Source organism: Bombus impatiens, unplaced genomic scaffold (genome assembly GCF_000188095.3).
Source record: "Bombus impatiens unplaced genomic scaffold, BIMP_2.2 scf_0761, whole genome shotgun sequence".
NCBI classification, from domain to species: Eukaryota; Metazoa; Arthropoda; class Insecta; order Hymenoptera; family Apidae; genus Bombus; species Bombus impatiens.
Window position 1 is genome coordinate 124,908 of NT_177180.1, and position 15,207 is coordinate 140,114.

Consider the following 15,207-nt stretch of genomic DNA (forward strand, 5'->3'; position numbering starts at 1 on the left):
GTCGCGAAGGAGCGTTATTTCGTCGCGTTTACGCGTTCCATTTAACCGTCCAGAGTATATAATTGAAAGCGAGTATCGTTATCCCGACGTGGAAATGAAAAATCGTGCTATCAAGCAACGAAGCTTGTCCCTCGTAACCGTTTCTTTACGATTTGTGCACGAGGAAAACGTGGTAGTTTACAAACAAACGGTAAAATACGAAGAAAGAGCAATGTTGTTTGACACACACGGCTACTTTTATCGTAATTAATTCGATAAGGAGGAAACGAATGACCGCGACATAAATAAATGCAATTTTCTCTTTGGCGTCTGTCATCGTGGATCGGCCATGTGCCTCTATCGCGGAAATTGATTAGACGCCGTGGTTTCTATTCTGGGGGAATACTGGTGATATTCCGAGATATTTGGCATTGTATCAGGTCAGTTGAAACGTCTACACCTTTTCGATTGTACGTTCGTTCGATCGTATACTATCTGAAAGTTCGCTCGTGGATTTTTCATAAAACGCAGGTGGTTGAAATATATGTACATTTCAATTTGAAATTTAATTTACATTTCAATCTGAAATTCTATTTGCGTTTCAAGCCGTGTCTCTGGAATCTGATTCACGCTTCGAATCTGAAAATTTAATCTAGGAGAAAAGACGGCGAAGAAATCGATCGTTGATAACGATAATTGCATTCTTTACGAGGTTCGAATAAAACATCTCCTACGGGGACAATTTTCCACGGTTTCTGACATTTCTGATATTTCTAAAACTGTTTGATACAAAGAACTGTTGGATACTCGAAAACAGGTCGTAGTGACACGGGAATATTTAGATAAAACGTTCAGATAAAACATGAAAAATTTAACAACGACGAAGCAAACGAATCGCCGAAAGGCGGCTATAAGCGACGATAAATATCACGTTGAAACTTAATTATAAGAAGAAAAACTTTCCGATGAACCTAGTTGTGACTCTCATACAATGCCATAAATAGATTATAGGCGTTTATACGCTTAAAGCTGCAAAAATATACAGAATCAAGCATCTAGTATGCAGAAATATGTACATACAAAATATCCAGTGTGAAGTCTTCGTTATAATATCTAACGCTTGGAAGAAAATTTCTGTTTAGCTTCCGACTACTTTAGTTGTACGCTCAAAAATGTGAATTTCAACGAACATTCACGGCATAGCCATAAGACCACCTACACGAATTTTTTTTTTAACCCCTTGTCTCGTAGTATCGAGACAGACTCATCAGACTGGTATGGATTATGGATCAAATAGAACGGAGTCAGACTTGTATCAAAGTTCAATTTTAACTCTGGCTTTACTTCCATATTATAAGACCGTAGATTACTGAATACAAATCGTGTATAATATTTCAACGTTTTGCCTCGGACATAGCGTCAAAGCAGTCGCTAGTTAACGCAGATGTATATAGTCGCGGAAAAGATGAGAAGGCGAGGGGTTAAGAAGAGACTTGCTTCTCGCTATCGAATATTACAAAGTGTTGCAATAGCGTTGCCTTGTGCGATCGTGGGCGTAGATTAAATTAACGATGAATCATATTTTTATGAAATACGAAAATTTCACCATAACGCACGGCGATCGAACACGTCACGATGCGTTGATAAGAATCGCTACTATTTCACGGAAGAATCGTTCGTTTCGACATGTTTCTTGGAAGACCGAGAAAGAGGAAAAATGAGAAAGAGAACGAGTATAATGCAATAAAATTTCGTAACGAGAAATCAAAATTATCTTTCTACCCAGTGTAAAAGCAGTAAGTTATCGGGTGCTCCACATAATTAACTTAACAACGAGCATAGCGTTGAGTTTCTCGATTAATCATTAGCGCAAAGAGGGAGCGAAACAGGGACAGAGAAAGAGGCACGATATCTCGCGTATTTATAATTATATTGAGAAAAAAAAAAAAAGAAGAAAGAAAAGTTACGCTGTCGGATCTCTAATCGAGACTCAGATATTACCGCTATTTACCTTTCTTCTTTGCCTGGTGCAAACAAAAGACTATTTGTATCGTACGGCGGGATACTTAAAAGGCCGTGAAACGATTGTACAACGCGCACGCCAAGTGCTAATAATTTTTCTGTCGCGCAACTATTATGAAAAACGTTTCTTTCGTTAGTCGAAACAGTTCTCCTCGTCCGTGCTTATCGTACTGGCGAACCGTGTCTAATTAACCAACAACCAGCCATTGTCGCATGAATACCTTTTAACTACACGACGAACTACTAGCTATTTAACCGGCTAACGCTTCTAGTAGAGTATAGTTGCACCTGCACGCTGCACGGTTCATGGCAGATATTACCTGCGGTGATTACGAGATCACGTAAGTTGGATTGCAAAGAAACGTTTGACCCGGTTGTGCCTTCTGTAATCTCTTCTTTTTCTGATAATAGAAGTTACAGCTGACAAGTGACAAAAGAGTCTTGTTTCCTCCGAGTATGTCTCTATCGATTACAGCCGATCTTACAAGACAATAGATTAAGATAACGCTATTATTCGTGTATGTGAAATATACATATATCAACGACATTACTATTAATATCGATCAGATGTACGTTTATTAACGTACTGCTATTAATAAACGTTAAATATACAACATTGCTATCAGCGATATCTTACAAACCGTGTCATAAATCAAATCCTCTGACCTAAACGCTTCCCTAATTTCTTCAAACACTGTATACTAAAATGCATCAGCTCTGTCGAACATAAAATTCCACTGTATCGTACCATGAGACATACCTTTTTACCGCTGTTTCACAGAATCTTTGCCTTTCTCAACGAGAATTTCCAATTTTCAAGCATTTCACGCTATTCAGACCACCTTTGGCGAAACTCTAAAACTCTACCCTGTCAATCAATTTTCCATTTTCTAGGGAACATTCAAAACCTTCTCCAAATGAGACAACGTTCAATTACATACTCACCTTAGCCATAGTGATAGTGTTGGTGGCGGCATTGAGATGAACGAAGACGGACAGGAGGATGGCAGCTTGTATCATCGAGATCATCATCGTGTCCTCGGCTGGTGGTACGTCCTCGAGGGTCGAAGGACCGAAGCCACTGGGCCGACACGCACGTAACACGCACGCCACTCACACGCACTCACTGTTCCTAACACATGGCATCCTCCTTTTCATGATCCCTCTCTCTCTCTCTCTCTCTCCCTCTCTCTCTCTCTCTATCTATCTATCTCCTTTTCCTCTCGTTTGCCGTTTATTTCTTCCTTCGAAATGCTTCCACGATTTCGGCTTCTCGTCACTTTCCTTCACGGTGATTACTTTCGACCCTCGAACTCCCTTTCAAAGAACCGCGACGGGGGTAAGTCGCATGTAAACGAACACCTCGACGAAAGGAAGCAAATGTATGTCCAGCCGTGGCAACTGCCGCCGAGCAACTGGCACTTGCTCGCCTGCTGGAGCAGCCTGTCTCGGCCCGATGGCAGACTCCCCGTTGCAGTCCTGTGTGTTACGCTCCTCTTCGTCGCTATCGGAGAATTTCGATGGTTAAAAAAGTGACGAGGACTTCGTGCCCGAGCTTCGTTACTCGCTCGCTATTTCGAGGAATTGCAGGATCGCTTATATCCATCGTTATACGGTTTGCTTTAACCGATGATTATATCGTCTGAAATTGTACTCGGTTAAGTTTCGGAAAGATAAACTCCGTTAAAGAGACGTATTATTCGAAGGATTATTTCAGCGAGATTTACGAACAACAAACAAGTCTAATGCTTTTATAACGTATCGTTTACGATGTGTGGTAGAGCGGTGTCGCTTTGATCGTTCAACTGTGACTTTTCGATCGCTTTCGATGAAATAATATAATTATGTAGAAAGTTTCGATAATATATGTTGAAAATTATGCGAAAAATTTTTTTGATCGAAGGATATTTGCATACAAATTTTTATCTGCTGCTGAAATTTTTTTAACAAAAACTGATTGAACGAAACGATTAAATCTCCGATACAGCTTATTCGAAAAAATCATTTATGCAACATTTATTTTTATCTCGCTTCGTTATCGCATCATAATCGCATCAGCAGCTTTTCATATCGGTACCTGATGTTCTTCTTGATGCTGTTGCTCCGTCTGATACAGATAACAGCAAAAATAAACTAATTTCATATGATATCTCGTTTACAATGTTACCAAAACACCCGATGTGCGCGTATAGGAGCGGCAAAAGTTGAAACTACCTATCTATCCATAGATTATCTGTTTAAAGAGAGTTTCGGTTCGCTTGGAAAAGCAATTTCCCCTGTCAGAGGAACGACTGTACCGTAACACGATACATCTGACCACGTTGTGCGTTCTCGTCGATACGAATGAAGCAAATTCGGCGTTCATTTCGCTTTCTTCGATACATACTTCCAGGCATACGTGTAGTTCCGTGCGATCGAAGATTCATGAGCCATCGAGAATTCGAAACCGATTCAGAACTGGTTGTTTGGCCGATGGAATGTAGCTTTTAACAGCGACCGACCAGTTGGTAAAGGGATGTGAAAGGGTGCAGGAGGATCGTACGTTTAGAAATGGACGCACACCTGTGGCCATCCAGATTCCTCGTTAAATTTCAATCGGAGACCTGATTTATTCTTTTCGTGTCCGTAGTTCGCGCTTTCATCACCCTCCAACCGATTGTCCTCTGCAGTTCCGCAAAGAACATCTGGAATTAGAAAACAATGTTGCCGTAACCTTTCGACAGAATAATAGAACGTATTGTTCTTCTGTCCTGTTTTTGTCATCGGTAAATCACTGCGAATGTTTATGCAATTTTACGTCTTTATCGACATAACTAAACACGTAAAACCTGAATAGAAATTTACTTCGTCTTCTAAATGTTACAGGAAGTACCTTGACTCTCCTTTGCATATTTTTGCATTTTCGCATTCTCTACGCTTTTGCGTTTTTTGAATTTTCCAAAAATGCACAAATATCCGCGCTATAGTTATCAGATCCCTGCTCGATGCAACTCGATACGTTCGAATTTTTCTTAACTGTGAGTACTTGGTATCGATTTCGATAAATTCTACAAATAGGAAAAAGATACCGATTAATTGTCAATTTAAGAGGAAATGCGATAGCGAATGAAGTATAAAATCGATAATTAGTTCTATTTGAAAATCCTAATTTCGAAATATCTATCGAAGAACTTCTCCGATACAATTCGTTCGATAAATATTTAATGCCACGTACCCGATGACGATTCCGTTATGGAACCAACGAATACGTGGTTTATACAGTTATCATTTGTGATTTATAACGCAGAACGACGCGCAAATACCATATTTCACTTTACGCTCGTAGACACTACATAAAGTTAGATATAAGGTAGGTCGTGAGATTAAGCTCCAAGTCGGATTTAAACCTGGCCGTACGTTTGTACGCCGGTCGTTCTATCAATAATTCCTAACGTTGTCGCGTGCAAGCAATATCTATCTTCGAGACACCTGCTCGAGACAAGAAAACACAATGATGGTTAATCGGCCAGAACGATCGAACTCTTCGATCGAACTCGTTCCATTGGTAGGCGTAGCGAGCGAGATAATAACGCGCTATTGCTCGGCTACCTACGTATCCGTGGGTGTAATTCACTCGTAGGGTTGGCTATTAACCACCTTTAAACAACTTTACTAGCTGCCTCGTACTCGATTTGTCTTCCTCTTCTTGACGAATAACTGACAAGAAAAATAATCCCCGTCGTTTCGTTCTTTGTTCTTAATTCTTATTAAAATCTCCTTTTAACTTCTTTCTATCGATCGTACACTGACAATTTATCTACTATGACGGTTATAACGATGTAAATACTAATTTGAAATAGAAATGATTGGAATAAATTATGATAATGAAGTAGAGTTTGTTATTAGGAAAGATCATAAATATTCATAGACAGAAGCGAGTTTAGTTTGAGACATCGGCAGAAGAAAAAAAGAAAGAGATGCAGTTAGTCAGCGAGTCCGTGGATGCATTTAAAGTAGCTGTTGGTATTTGAATGCGCTCGGTCCAGCGGAGAAAGTGGCGAGGATCGTGAGTGCAATTATACCGCCGTGTCTGAGGTAACCAGGGAGACAAAAGTCATTCTACATTTACAATCTGCTCTTCGGATATTGCTTGTCACTCGTAGTTCAAATAAATCACCCGGCATTTTTAGACACGACTGACTGTCAATTTCCAATATGAATAATCGAGGACAATAACTATAAATCTCTACGAGCCTCTCCGACTTAACTTTCTTTAACAAATGAAAACTTCTCGATAAGATCTGCGTACTCAGATTTAAAATATGCCGTTTACGATAAGACATTTCGATTAATATACAACGAATTCTTCTACGTGTAAATTTAACAACGATCCTAAAAATCTCAAAACTTAACATAATCCATATCGAAGAAAATGAAGAACGAAGCGTTCAACGAATGACATTAATCTTGCACATTCGCGGGACTTTACGATCTCTGACGGGAGACGTTCGATTTAAAGCAATAGCCGGTTGTTAAAACAGTCCCAAGTGATTTCAGAGGCATTTTACTTTCCTCGGTGGAATTCCAATCGGTCGCGAATTCTAAAATCGGCGAAGTGATTGCGTCCCTGCTCTTCGTGCACGAAGGGACTTAACAGGCTGCTCGTTGGCCAAGCCGCCGTCGGCTGGACAGCAACTCACTCGTCGTCCACTCCGGCACACCTGTTCACTCAGGTATGCGATCTTCCCTCTCGCTTTTTCTCCCTCCCTTTTTCCCATCTTTCTTCCTCTCCCTCTTTCTTCTCGTTACTCGTCCCTTCTCCGCTGTCTCTTTTGTCTCTTTCTTGCTCCTCATCACGACAACAGACCAACGACGGTGGTTTACCGTTGTCTCGCTGATCCTGAACCCACCAAGAGCCGGTTCATTCGCGACGTGTAAACTTCTGCTAGTATAAGTCACCCTGCAATTTTCTGCTCCGTAATTATCCTCCTCTTCTTCTCCTTCGCTCTCTTTCCTTCTCTTTCTTTCTTTCCACGTACACGTGTATATGTCTTCGTGTCCGATCAATCCGTAATTGATTAGCCCTACCGGATTCTTTCGGTCACTTTCGACGAAATCGTATTTTTCTATCGTTAGAGAATTGAAGTGGCTGCTGTAGTAAGGAGGCAGCTCCATTTTCCAGTAATTCGAGTAAACCAACAGAAAATCCATTAAGATGCTGATCACTTTTGTCTCCTTATTGCTTCTTAATTCTTAAATTTGATCTGAAAATCATGAAAGAATCATTACCAATATGTATCTCATCGAGGCATACAAAATTCCAAGACCGCACCAGGATTGTAGTTAATTATAAATATAGTCAGTTAGGATCTTAGTTATGATACATCGACTTCTATTTATTCGATGATATTAGTGTATCTCCTTATCCGTGTATCGCCAGCTGGAAAAAAATGCGTCTTTCTTGTGACATTTTCCCGTTCACGGTGACTTTACGGTACCTCCAAGTTTCCATTTATTACCTCGCTGCGAGAAGTCCACGGCTGGTCCATAGTCCTGTCAGTTTCAGATTGTTTCGGACCGATCGGAACAAGTGGTCGGTTCAGTCTATATGGGGGCTCTTCCCGAGAAGGGCTCTCGACCTGGTCGAGCAGAAGAACCAGACAATAGGACGCCAACATCCAAGGCCCCCCTGCACTTGCCTTTTTCGCCGTGTTACCGTCGTTTGTTGTAGCGTTTCTATGCCTTGAAGAATAACGACAATAAAAAAGTCGTTCGTCGGCTTATAATTAGACTCTGTTAATTCTCCTTTTGTTTTTACATTTTCTCGTATCCATGACAGTGTTGAGAAAATTATTACAGTGCACACTATCGTCAATAAGTGTTTCTACACGCTGCTACAATCCGAAGAAGTTGATATTTCTATTACATCTCCAAAATTACGATCCAAGAACGCGTTAATTCTATGTCATCAAATATTTTGGTAAATTTAAACTAATAAAGAAATTACCATATCAGCATCGCTGTGACTTCGCATCGACTTGTGTAATAGATAACTGACAGTGTATAAAACCTACATAGACTGTTAGAACGCGACTAGAAACATATTTCAATCGCTGTAATATCGCAACGTTGAACAGACGCATCTAAATCAGGTATTTCCACAGGATCGATTTTTATATGCTTTCAATTATATGCTCTTTTAATTATACTAATTAAATAGTAACTATAGATTACATCAATATCTACTAATTATATATATACGATTATATTTTATACATTTGCATGAATTCGAAAGTGTTCTAATATGTACTTATGGACGACAGTGTATCTATTATGATGTAAAAACGTGAATATGGAATGTAGTTTAATAGACAGGTTTTAAGGTGAAGCAGAGTGACGCTGGTTATAGCACTGTGCGTCTTCTATGCAAATGTAATTCTCCGTTGAACCTCTTCGAGTCTAATTTGCCGTAGGTATACAGAAATGAAACGAGCCGCTGCGCTGCCTGCAAGCGGTCTTGGAGCTTCAACGCATTTCAAGGACGGTGTTAGATTTTTAGAGTGTCGCGCGAACGGAGCTTGGTGCGTTAACTATCGACTTCATTGCCTTCTTGCAACATTTCGCTTGTAGGGAGTATCGCTGAATATTTGTGGAGTATCGCTTTACTGTTATAGCATATAATACTTTTTAAATTACAATGAATGTATTTCATCAAATATACATGATTAGAAAAGTTGAAATTATGTTACGTTGAAATATCGACTGTTTGGCTAATAAATAAATTATAAATCAACTATTAATTATTTAAATACGATTTTTACATAAAAAAAAATGTAAGTAACATATCAAATGCGAAACAAAAATACGATCTATCGTTTCAATGTATTAGACCAATCAAAATCCTGCTATATTATCATATTACATAAAATACTCTTCTTAACTACGTATTCTACTGAGTATTCTTAACATCCTTAAAATTAATTAACGGTAATGCCAAAACGAATTTCTAAGATTCTTCCCTCGTAGCTTCGTACAGAACTTCTTTCAACACTCTCGTTCCATCATCGAGTTTACAGTATTTATAGGTCGGACACTGTTCAGTGGGAGTTTCCTGCATGTATTTTTGCAGCAATATTGTATTATTCTCCTTTTCGTCTGTTATACTCCAAATGTTGATGAAGTATATCGTGTACGGGCTAAAGTCTTGCATCGCGGAAGAGGACCAGGCGCACACATGTACCTGAAGCAAACACAGACAAATGTTTCTTTATTCTTTCTTAATAATTTCTTCTTTCCTTATCGGTATAGTTTGTTTCCCAAATATTCGTTTCATCGAGTTACACAACAGGCCATAAGTATTAAATGCATCTCAATGCTTCTAGCAGTTATTCTGCTACAAATCTGTCGTCTCGCTCGCATCATATGCGTTCTATACTGCAATTTTTAACAGATGTAATTTTCAATAAAATTTACAAAAAAACTCTAATTGGTGATAAAACGTTCGATAAATACAATTTACAAAAAAAGAAAAAAAAAGAAGGAAATTCCAACGAAGCTTCCAGCAAGCGTGATCCTCGGTAAAATTTCCAGTAAATGTAATTAGTAGATGTCTTAATACTTCTAGCCAGCAAACCGTATATCGCTACTTACGTTGGTTTTCAGGATTTGCGCGCAAGAATTCATCGTGTCGAGAATCAAAGAACACGTTCTGGCAGTGTGTACATCTTGCAACACCTCACTTTCTTTATAGCCACCGGTATAGGCGTCGAAGTCGTCGATCAAGAGCACAGAAGGCAAAGTGGCGAAGGTGTGTAGCTGGACGAGCAGCTTTGCCAGAGCCTTATAGTCCTCCAAGTACCTAGGGTATTGATTTCTTCGTGATCGTTTTGCGTTCGATTTCATAATCGAAAGCGGATTCACTGTTGCACTACGCGCGCGTAATGCAACCTTATTACAGAATGATCGCAGTTCGTTCGAAGCAGATGTGATCCACTTGGATTTTCTTACATTATCTTACCAAATCGTATTTACCCTACCTTCTTAAGATACATCGTATCGTTATTGCGTTATTGTAATAATAATTTATTATCGTGCTACTATATTTCATTATAATTACTATCAATTTAAGCAGTGAACATCTATCAGTAAGTTTTGCGCCTTGTTTTGAGTTAATCGCATGAATCCTACGATGTATTATACTACTGTTATAACGTTATAATAGTAATAAAATCATAGTATTACAATTCTTATATTACGCTATCTTAATCAGAATACTATGCTTTATGAATATATTTTTTTTTGTCATTTTACATTACATATATGCGTATGTATATGTATAAACCATATTTTCCTTACGCTATTGTATGTATTCTTTGAGTAGGAAATTATGTCTAGAGAATATTGTTTTAAAGCTTTTTTCTTGAAATTTAAGAGACAATAACGTGTCCTTTTGTATCTCGTAACTTGTAACATAAACGATAGATATATATCTGGAAGGAAAATCAGAAACGTTTAACTGATTATCAAGACCACCTGAATATAATAATTTATTGAAAATATTCGGCATCGAGAATGATTGGTAACTGCAAAATAAACAAACGGCGCAAGCATCCCGCGAGCAATATAGCTTAAGTAAATGGATGCCGTAATAAACGTAAAATAGCGTTTCGTTTATTGCCTTGGTGTAAACCTGTTTCAAAATCAATAAACTTCGTTCCCAAAAGTGAAAGCGTTATAGCATTTGTAAATCTAATATATAATCAGTCAGTTCTTTTAAATCCAACACAATGTCTAAATCCGCGCACTCCAACCAAGAGTAAATCAAAATTACGTAACGGTACTCGAATAGATCTATAGCGAATCATATCTCTGTCAAAATTTAAATTTTCGTTTATAATTAAATAAACGAATCTAAATATATATTACGTTATCAGTGATCCATGATTAATTGATACGAATTATTACACTGAAATATTGAATTTTTTGAACTCTAATGATTTTATTTTCTAGCATTCGCATAATTATGCATAATGGAATATTATAACGTCATTGGATCGACTTCCAAAAAGCCGTATGCAATAAGAAAACCGTTGTTTGTAACTCGACAAAGTATAGAATCTTGTAAATTTTTGTTTCGATTTAACATTCTTTTTCATCTACAGATTTAATTACAAGTTAGATCTAGCAGCTTCTTTTAAATTAGAAGATCGCTTTGCTTCTTTAAAATTACAGAATCTAAATTAACAGAAAGATTTCTGACTCTAACATCGACACAAGTAGCGATATTTAAATAGTAAATGTATATGTATATCGAATAGATACTTAAATATATAATTTCTTGATTCAACGAGAACGCAGTAAGCGTCGTTGCTTACTATTAATTTGATTAAATTGATTTTAAAATTTGAATGAAAGCCTGAACTAGATTAATATTGCCACCGCATTTCGATCGACGTTTCTGCATTTGTAGAAACTATACTATACATAGGTATGCATCTGGTGTATGCATACACGGTAGAACTAAGAAGCGAGATAATTAGAGAAATGAAGTGGAACCTACATATGTGAAAAAAGCAAAGTAAAGTGAAAAGGCGCAGTTAGAGAAGAGAATTTTCCTCTTTCGCCAGAAGGCACGGTTCGACGAATCCTCAAGCGTGGACAGATAAAATCTCAGCTTTGAAAAATAAACGGTAGAAGAAGGAAGCAGCTGATTTGCGACGACCCCGGTTCGACCGTTTATTTTACTCTTGCTTCTGGTGCCACGATGAATCGCGTATAAAAATTGCGGACTCCGTTGTTTATCTAACCGAAAGAATAAACGTTTCGAAACTGCCTCGTTTTATCCGCGAAGGATTAGCTTCGTAAGCGTTCGCATAGTTAAAATTGACTTGGAAAAAAATGAAAACGATATCGATCATTTTTCATGCGTTTCATCTCCATCTTGTTGTTGGTATTAATTCTCCGTGTGGATACGTATATACGATACGATTGACCGAGGTATAATTAAGAATTTTCTCTTGAATTTCTTATTTCTGAAGAAGCGTCATTTTTTCAAGGAAAAATCGGCCAAGAATAGAGTTTTGAAACATAATTTTTTTACACAAATCTAATCTGCTGGCTGTTTCTATAAAATCGTTTCAAGTATCATTCGTTAAACGACTAATAAAACGTTAAAATCAAAGATAATTTCGAACGATTAACGATAACGAAAGTATAAGTTTCATATGTACGTACATACGTGAAAATAGTCCTTCTTTTTTCAATTCTTTATGAAGCGTTCGATTTATTTATTGTTACATTTATACCACGCTATATTTGCAAATTGTAACTCGGTTCAAGCAAATTTATTCAACGATGAATCAAAGTTCTTTGTGCGCTACTATACTGCGTATTTCATTGTAGTTCGCCACATAAAGCAGCTGAGAATGAGTAACCTCTCTGGCGTGATCTATGTGCAGTTAACGCAGCCTCTTCTGAAAATACGATCGCTTCTAAACAACGCATATGTTTATGCACGTAGAATGTCAATACCTGTCGCGTGTGACGTGTAAAGTAACTAATGTTCCTTGATCTATCGCTTCCGGTACGTTGAACAAACTTCTCGAATTCGAAGCCGTTCTACATATTATTATTCTATGGCGTAACGCTGCGATCCTTCACTATGATTCCATCGGTTATTATACAGTAGCTCGCGAAAGCATTTCAATGCTTGTAGAAATTTTGTATATTGTCTGTGTTATATGAAACATTTCGAGATTCCGTTAGCATTATCACGAGATACCAATTGTTATATTGATAAAGTTTGAAATAAATCTGAAAATATATATAGTAGTTACAAAATATTTAATGCAAATATATATTTCACAGAGGTCGTAGAAGCATTAAGCAATTATTCGTTACATTCCTAAGTCTTAATATTCAGTGAAAAAAATCATCTTTAACATTTATTATATGCTTAAAGTGACTCTTCGTGCTGTATTCTAATTTTTTAGTAAATATATGTTTACAGCAAATGTCTTGTAACTTTTGTTTACATCCTCAGATTGATTTCAGATTTAACCAGTATATTCAGGATAATTACGCTTCACTGCGATAAAAACGAAATGCAATTTCTAAATGTTTTATATAATACACATAACATATATACGGAGGTTTTCTATGGTAAAAAAAAAGTCTTATAGCTGCTATATGACTCAAAACGACCATGAACGAGTTTTGGAAACATGACACGATCTTCTTTCTTCTTAGAAGATCAAAAAGAACTAATAAATTCTTCCGCGTCTTAGAACGAAGTGAGTAAGTCCGCAATATATTAACCGACGTTCGAGATTCAAAATTCAAGTGAAACAAACGATTTCAAAATAAGCGATTTAGTTTAGTTAAATGGATATAAATCTGGCGCTCTTTTTAGAAACGAATCCCGAAGGCCGATGCACGTGCAGAAGCGCCGCAAGAAAAGTGTTCCGCTTACATAAATCTCATCAGCTTGAAAGCCGCGGGTGCTGGATTACTTCTATCGTGACAGGCTACCGGCAGTCTCTCCAACGGAGTCGGTGTAATGTAAACGACGCGGCGTCCTTCTTCGGCCCAGTAAATTGCTACCTACGAAGGAAAACTCGATTCCGGAAATGTCCATACCATTTTTAACAAAGCAGTTCCATAACGAGCACCGACCGTGCAATAATGTTGACTTTTAACGCTAATATTTAGAATGCTTTTGAGATTTTGAAACAACGTATCAATCTTATCGTGTTTCTGTATATTTTCATATATTCTAGGCGCTATATATTGTATACAGCACTGCCTTGCTAACTGACGAAAACCCTGCATTGCTAACTGGCCATTAATATCCCCACCACTCCTTGTACGTCTTTGTAAGGCGGAGGAAACGTTTCAAATATGCTTCGATACTTAGAAAGACTTATCTCATTACGGGTCGACGTTTCACATTTGTAATTTTTTAAAGTATGTTATCAAATTCTGTTTATTAACATTCGGGCTACGCAAGGGAATTCCAAGGACTCGTTTAATATTTTTTTCGTCACTATTTCTTCCATGTTGATTCTACAGTTCTATGAAATTTAAAGAAGTTGAAATATTTATAATATTATAAGAAATTATACACGTATGTTACTTTGTCCTCAATGCATTGAAACTCTTGATAGGTCTTGAGTTTTTAAAATTTTGATAAATTTTGAAATTATTGATATATTTTAGTTTTGAAACCTTGAAAGGTATTGAATATGTATGATATTAAATATAAATTGATAGATTTCTTTATTTTAAGATACGAAGCACAAAACAACATATCAGGAGAAAAAATAATTACTATTAAACTTTTAAGATTTTGAAATCTATCTAGATTTTTTAAAAATTCATGACTTATAGAAATTTTAAAGACTAAAAATCTGTGAAGGTTTAAAATTCAAGAATTATCAAGTCTTTCGAAAATTTCAGATATCGAGTCATATTCGATGTAATCCGAATTCTTTGCTACATATAAATACGTATGTAATTTCACGCCAAAGAAAAATATCTGTTCTAAACCTTGCATTGCTAATTGGTCATATTTGATCCTTCCTCGTGGCCAGTAACAATGCACAACTGTACACCAATATCTTATCGACACGAATATTTGAGTTTGAAATAAATTTTTGCAATTATAAATTGTTTCATGTAAACGTTTAAACAATTTTTTAATAACCCATTAAGTATCTCTAATCTACTTAAATTTTGATCTTTTTGGAAAAAGAAATTAAAAAATCTTATTCTATATTGTATCCAGTTCGCGTAAATTTCTCTATCACTGTGCAATCCTAATTCCACTATTTATTTTAAGTTACTGAACTACGTTTGTATGTACAAAATATTATAATGTTTATATTTTTTTGATTCATTTACCTCAAACATAAAAGATTGACTCAACTCTGCTGGTCCACAAAGCAACGTCGATTTCACATTAGACTTTACAGAGAACATACTTTGCTTCAATCTTCCAATCGTATATGTAGGTTATATAATTATCGCAATCGGAAATACGATTGATTTCTTTCTTTCCTTCAGTAATTAGGTCTATCCCAAGTATAGAAAGTATTTGTAACGAATCTTTTAACATAAAAATCTTATTAAAAAGCGTTTTTCAAACTGCGGCTTACATCTTTTAAGCAAGTTTGTCATAAACACTAACGACCAAAGATTTGAACGAAATGTTCGCCGCTGTGGCGGCAC

At 36.9% G+C, this 15,207-nt stretch overlaps 1 protein-coding gene and 1 long non-coding RNA gene across 4 annotated transcripts in view; one reads left to right on the top strand and one right to left on the bottom strand.

Moving 5' to 3' along the window:
- Positions 1 to 13,569, bottom strand: part of LOC100742159 (SPARC-related modular calcium-binding protein 2) — a 44,380-nt gene extending 30,811 nt beyond the window's left edge. For all 3 annotated transcript variants that reach the window (XM_024370395.2, XM_024370393.2, XM_024370391.2), the window contains exons 1-4: positions 13,451 to 13,569; positions 4,874 to 5,048; positions 4,388 to 4,685; positions 2,947 to 3,505 (exon numbers count right to left, since the gene is read on the bottom strand). In XM_024370395.2, coding sequence (XP_024226163.1) covers positions 2,947 to 3,033 — 87 coding nt within the window. In that variant the 5' untranslated portion in view covers positions 3,034 to 3,505; positions 4,388 to 4,685; positions 4,874 to 5,048; positions 13,451 to 13,569. The remainder of the gene's footprint in view (positions 1 to 2,946; positions 3,506 to 4,387; positions 4,686 to 4,873; positions 5,049 to 13,450) is intronic.
- Positions 11,688 to 13,530, top strand: LOC105681306. Its single transcript, XR_001102573.3, has 3 exons — positions 11,688 to 12,939; positions 13,022 to 13,271; positions 13,391 to 13,530. It is a non-coding gene; the product is annotated as an uncharacterized LOC105681306 (long non-coding RNA).
- Positions 13,570 to 15,207: the final 1,638 nt, after the last annotated feature.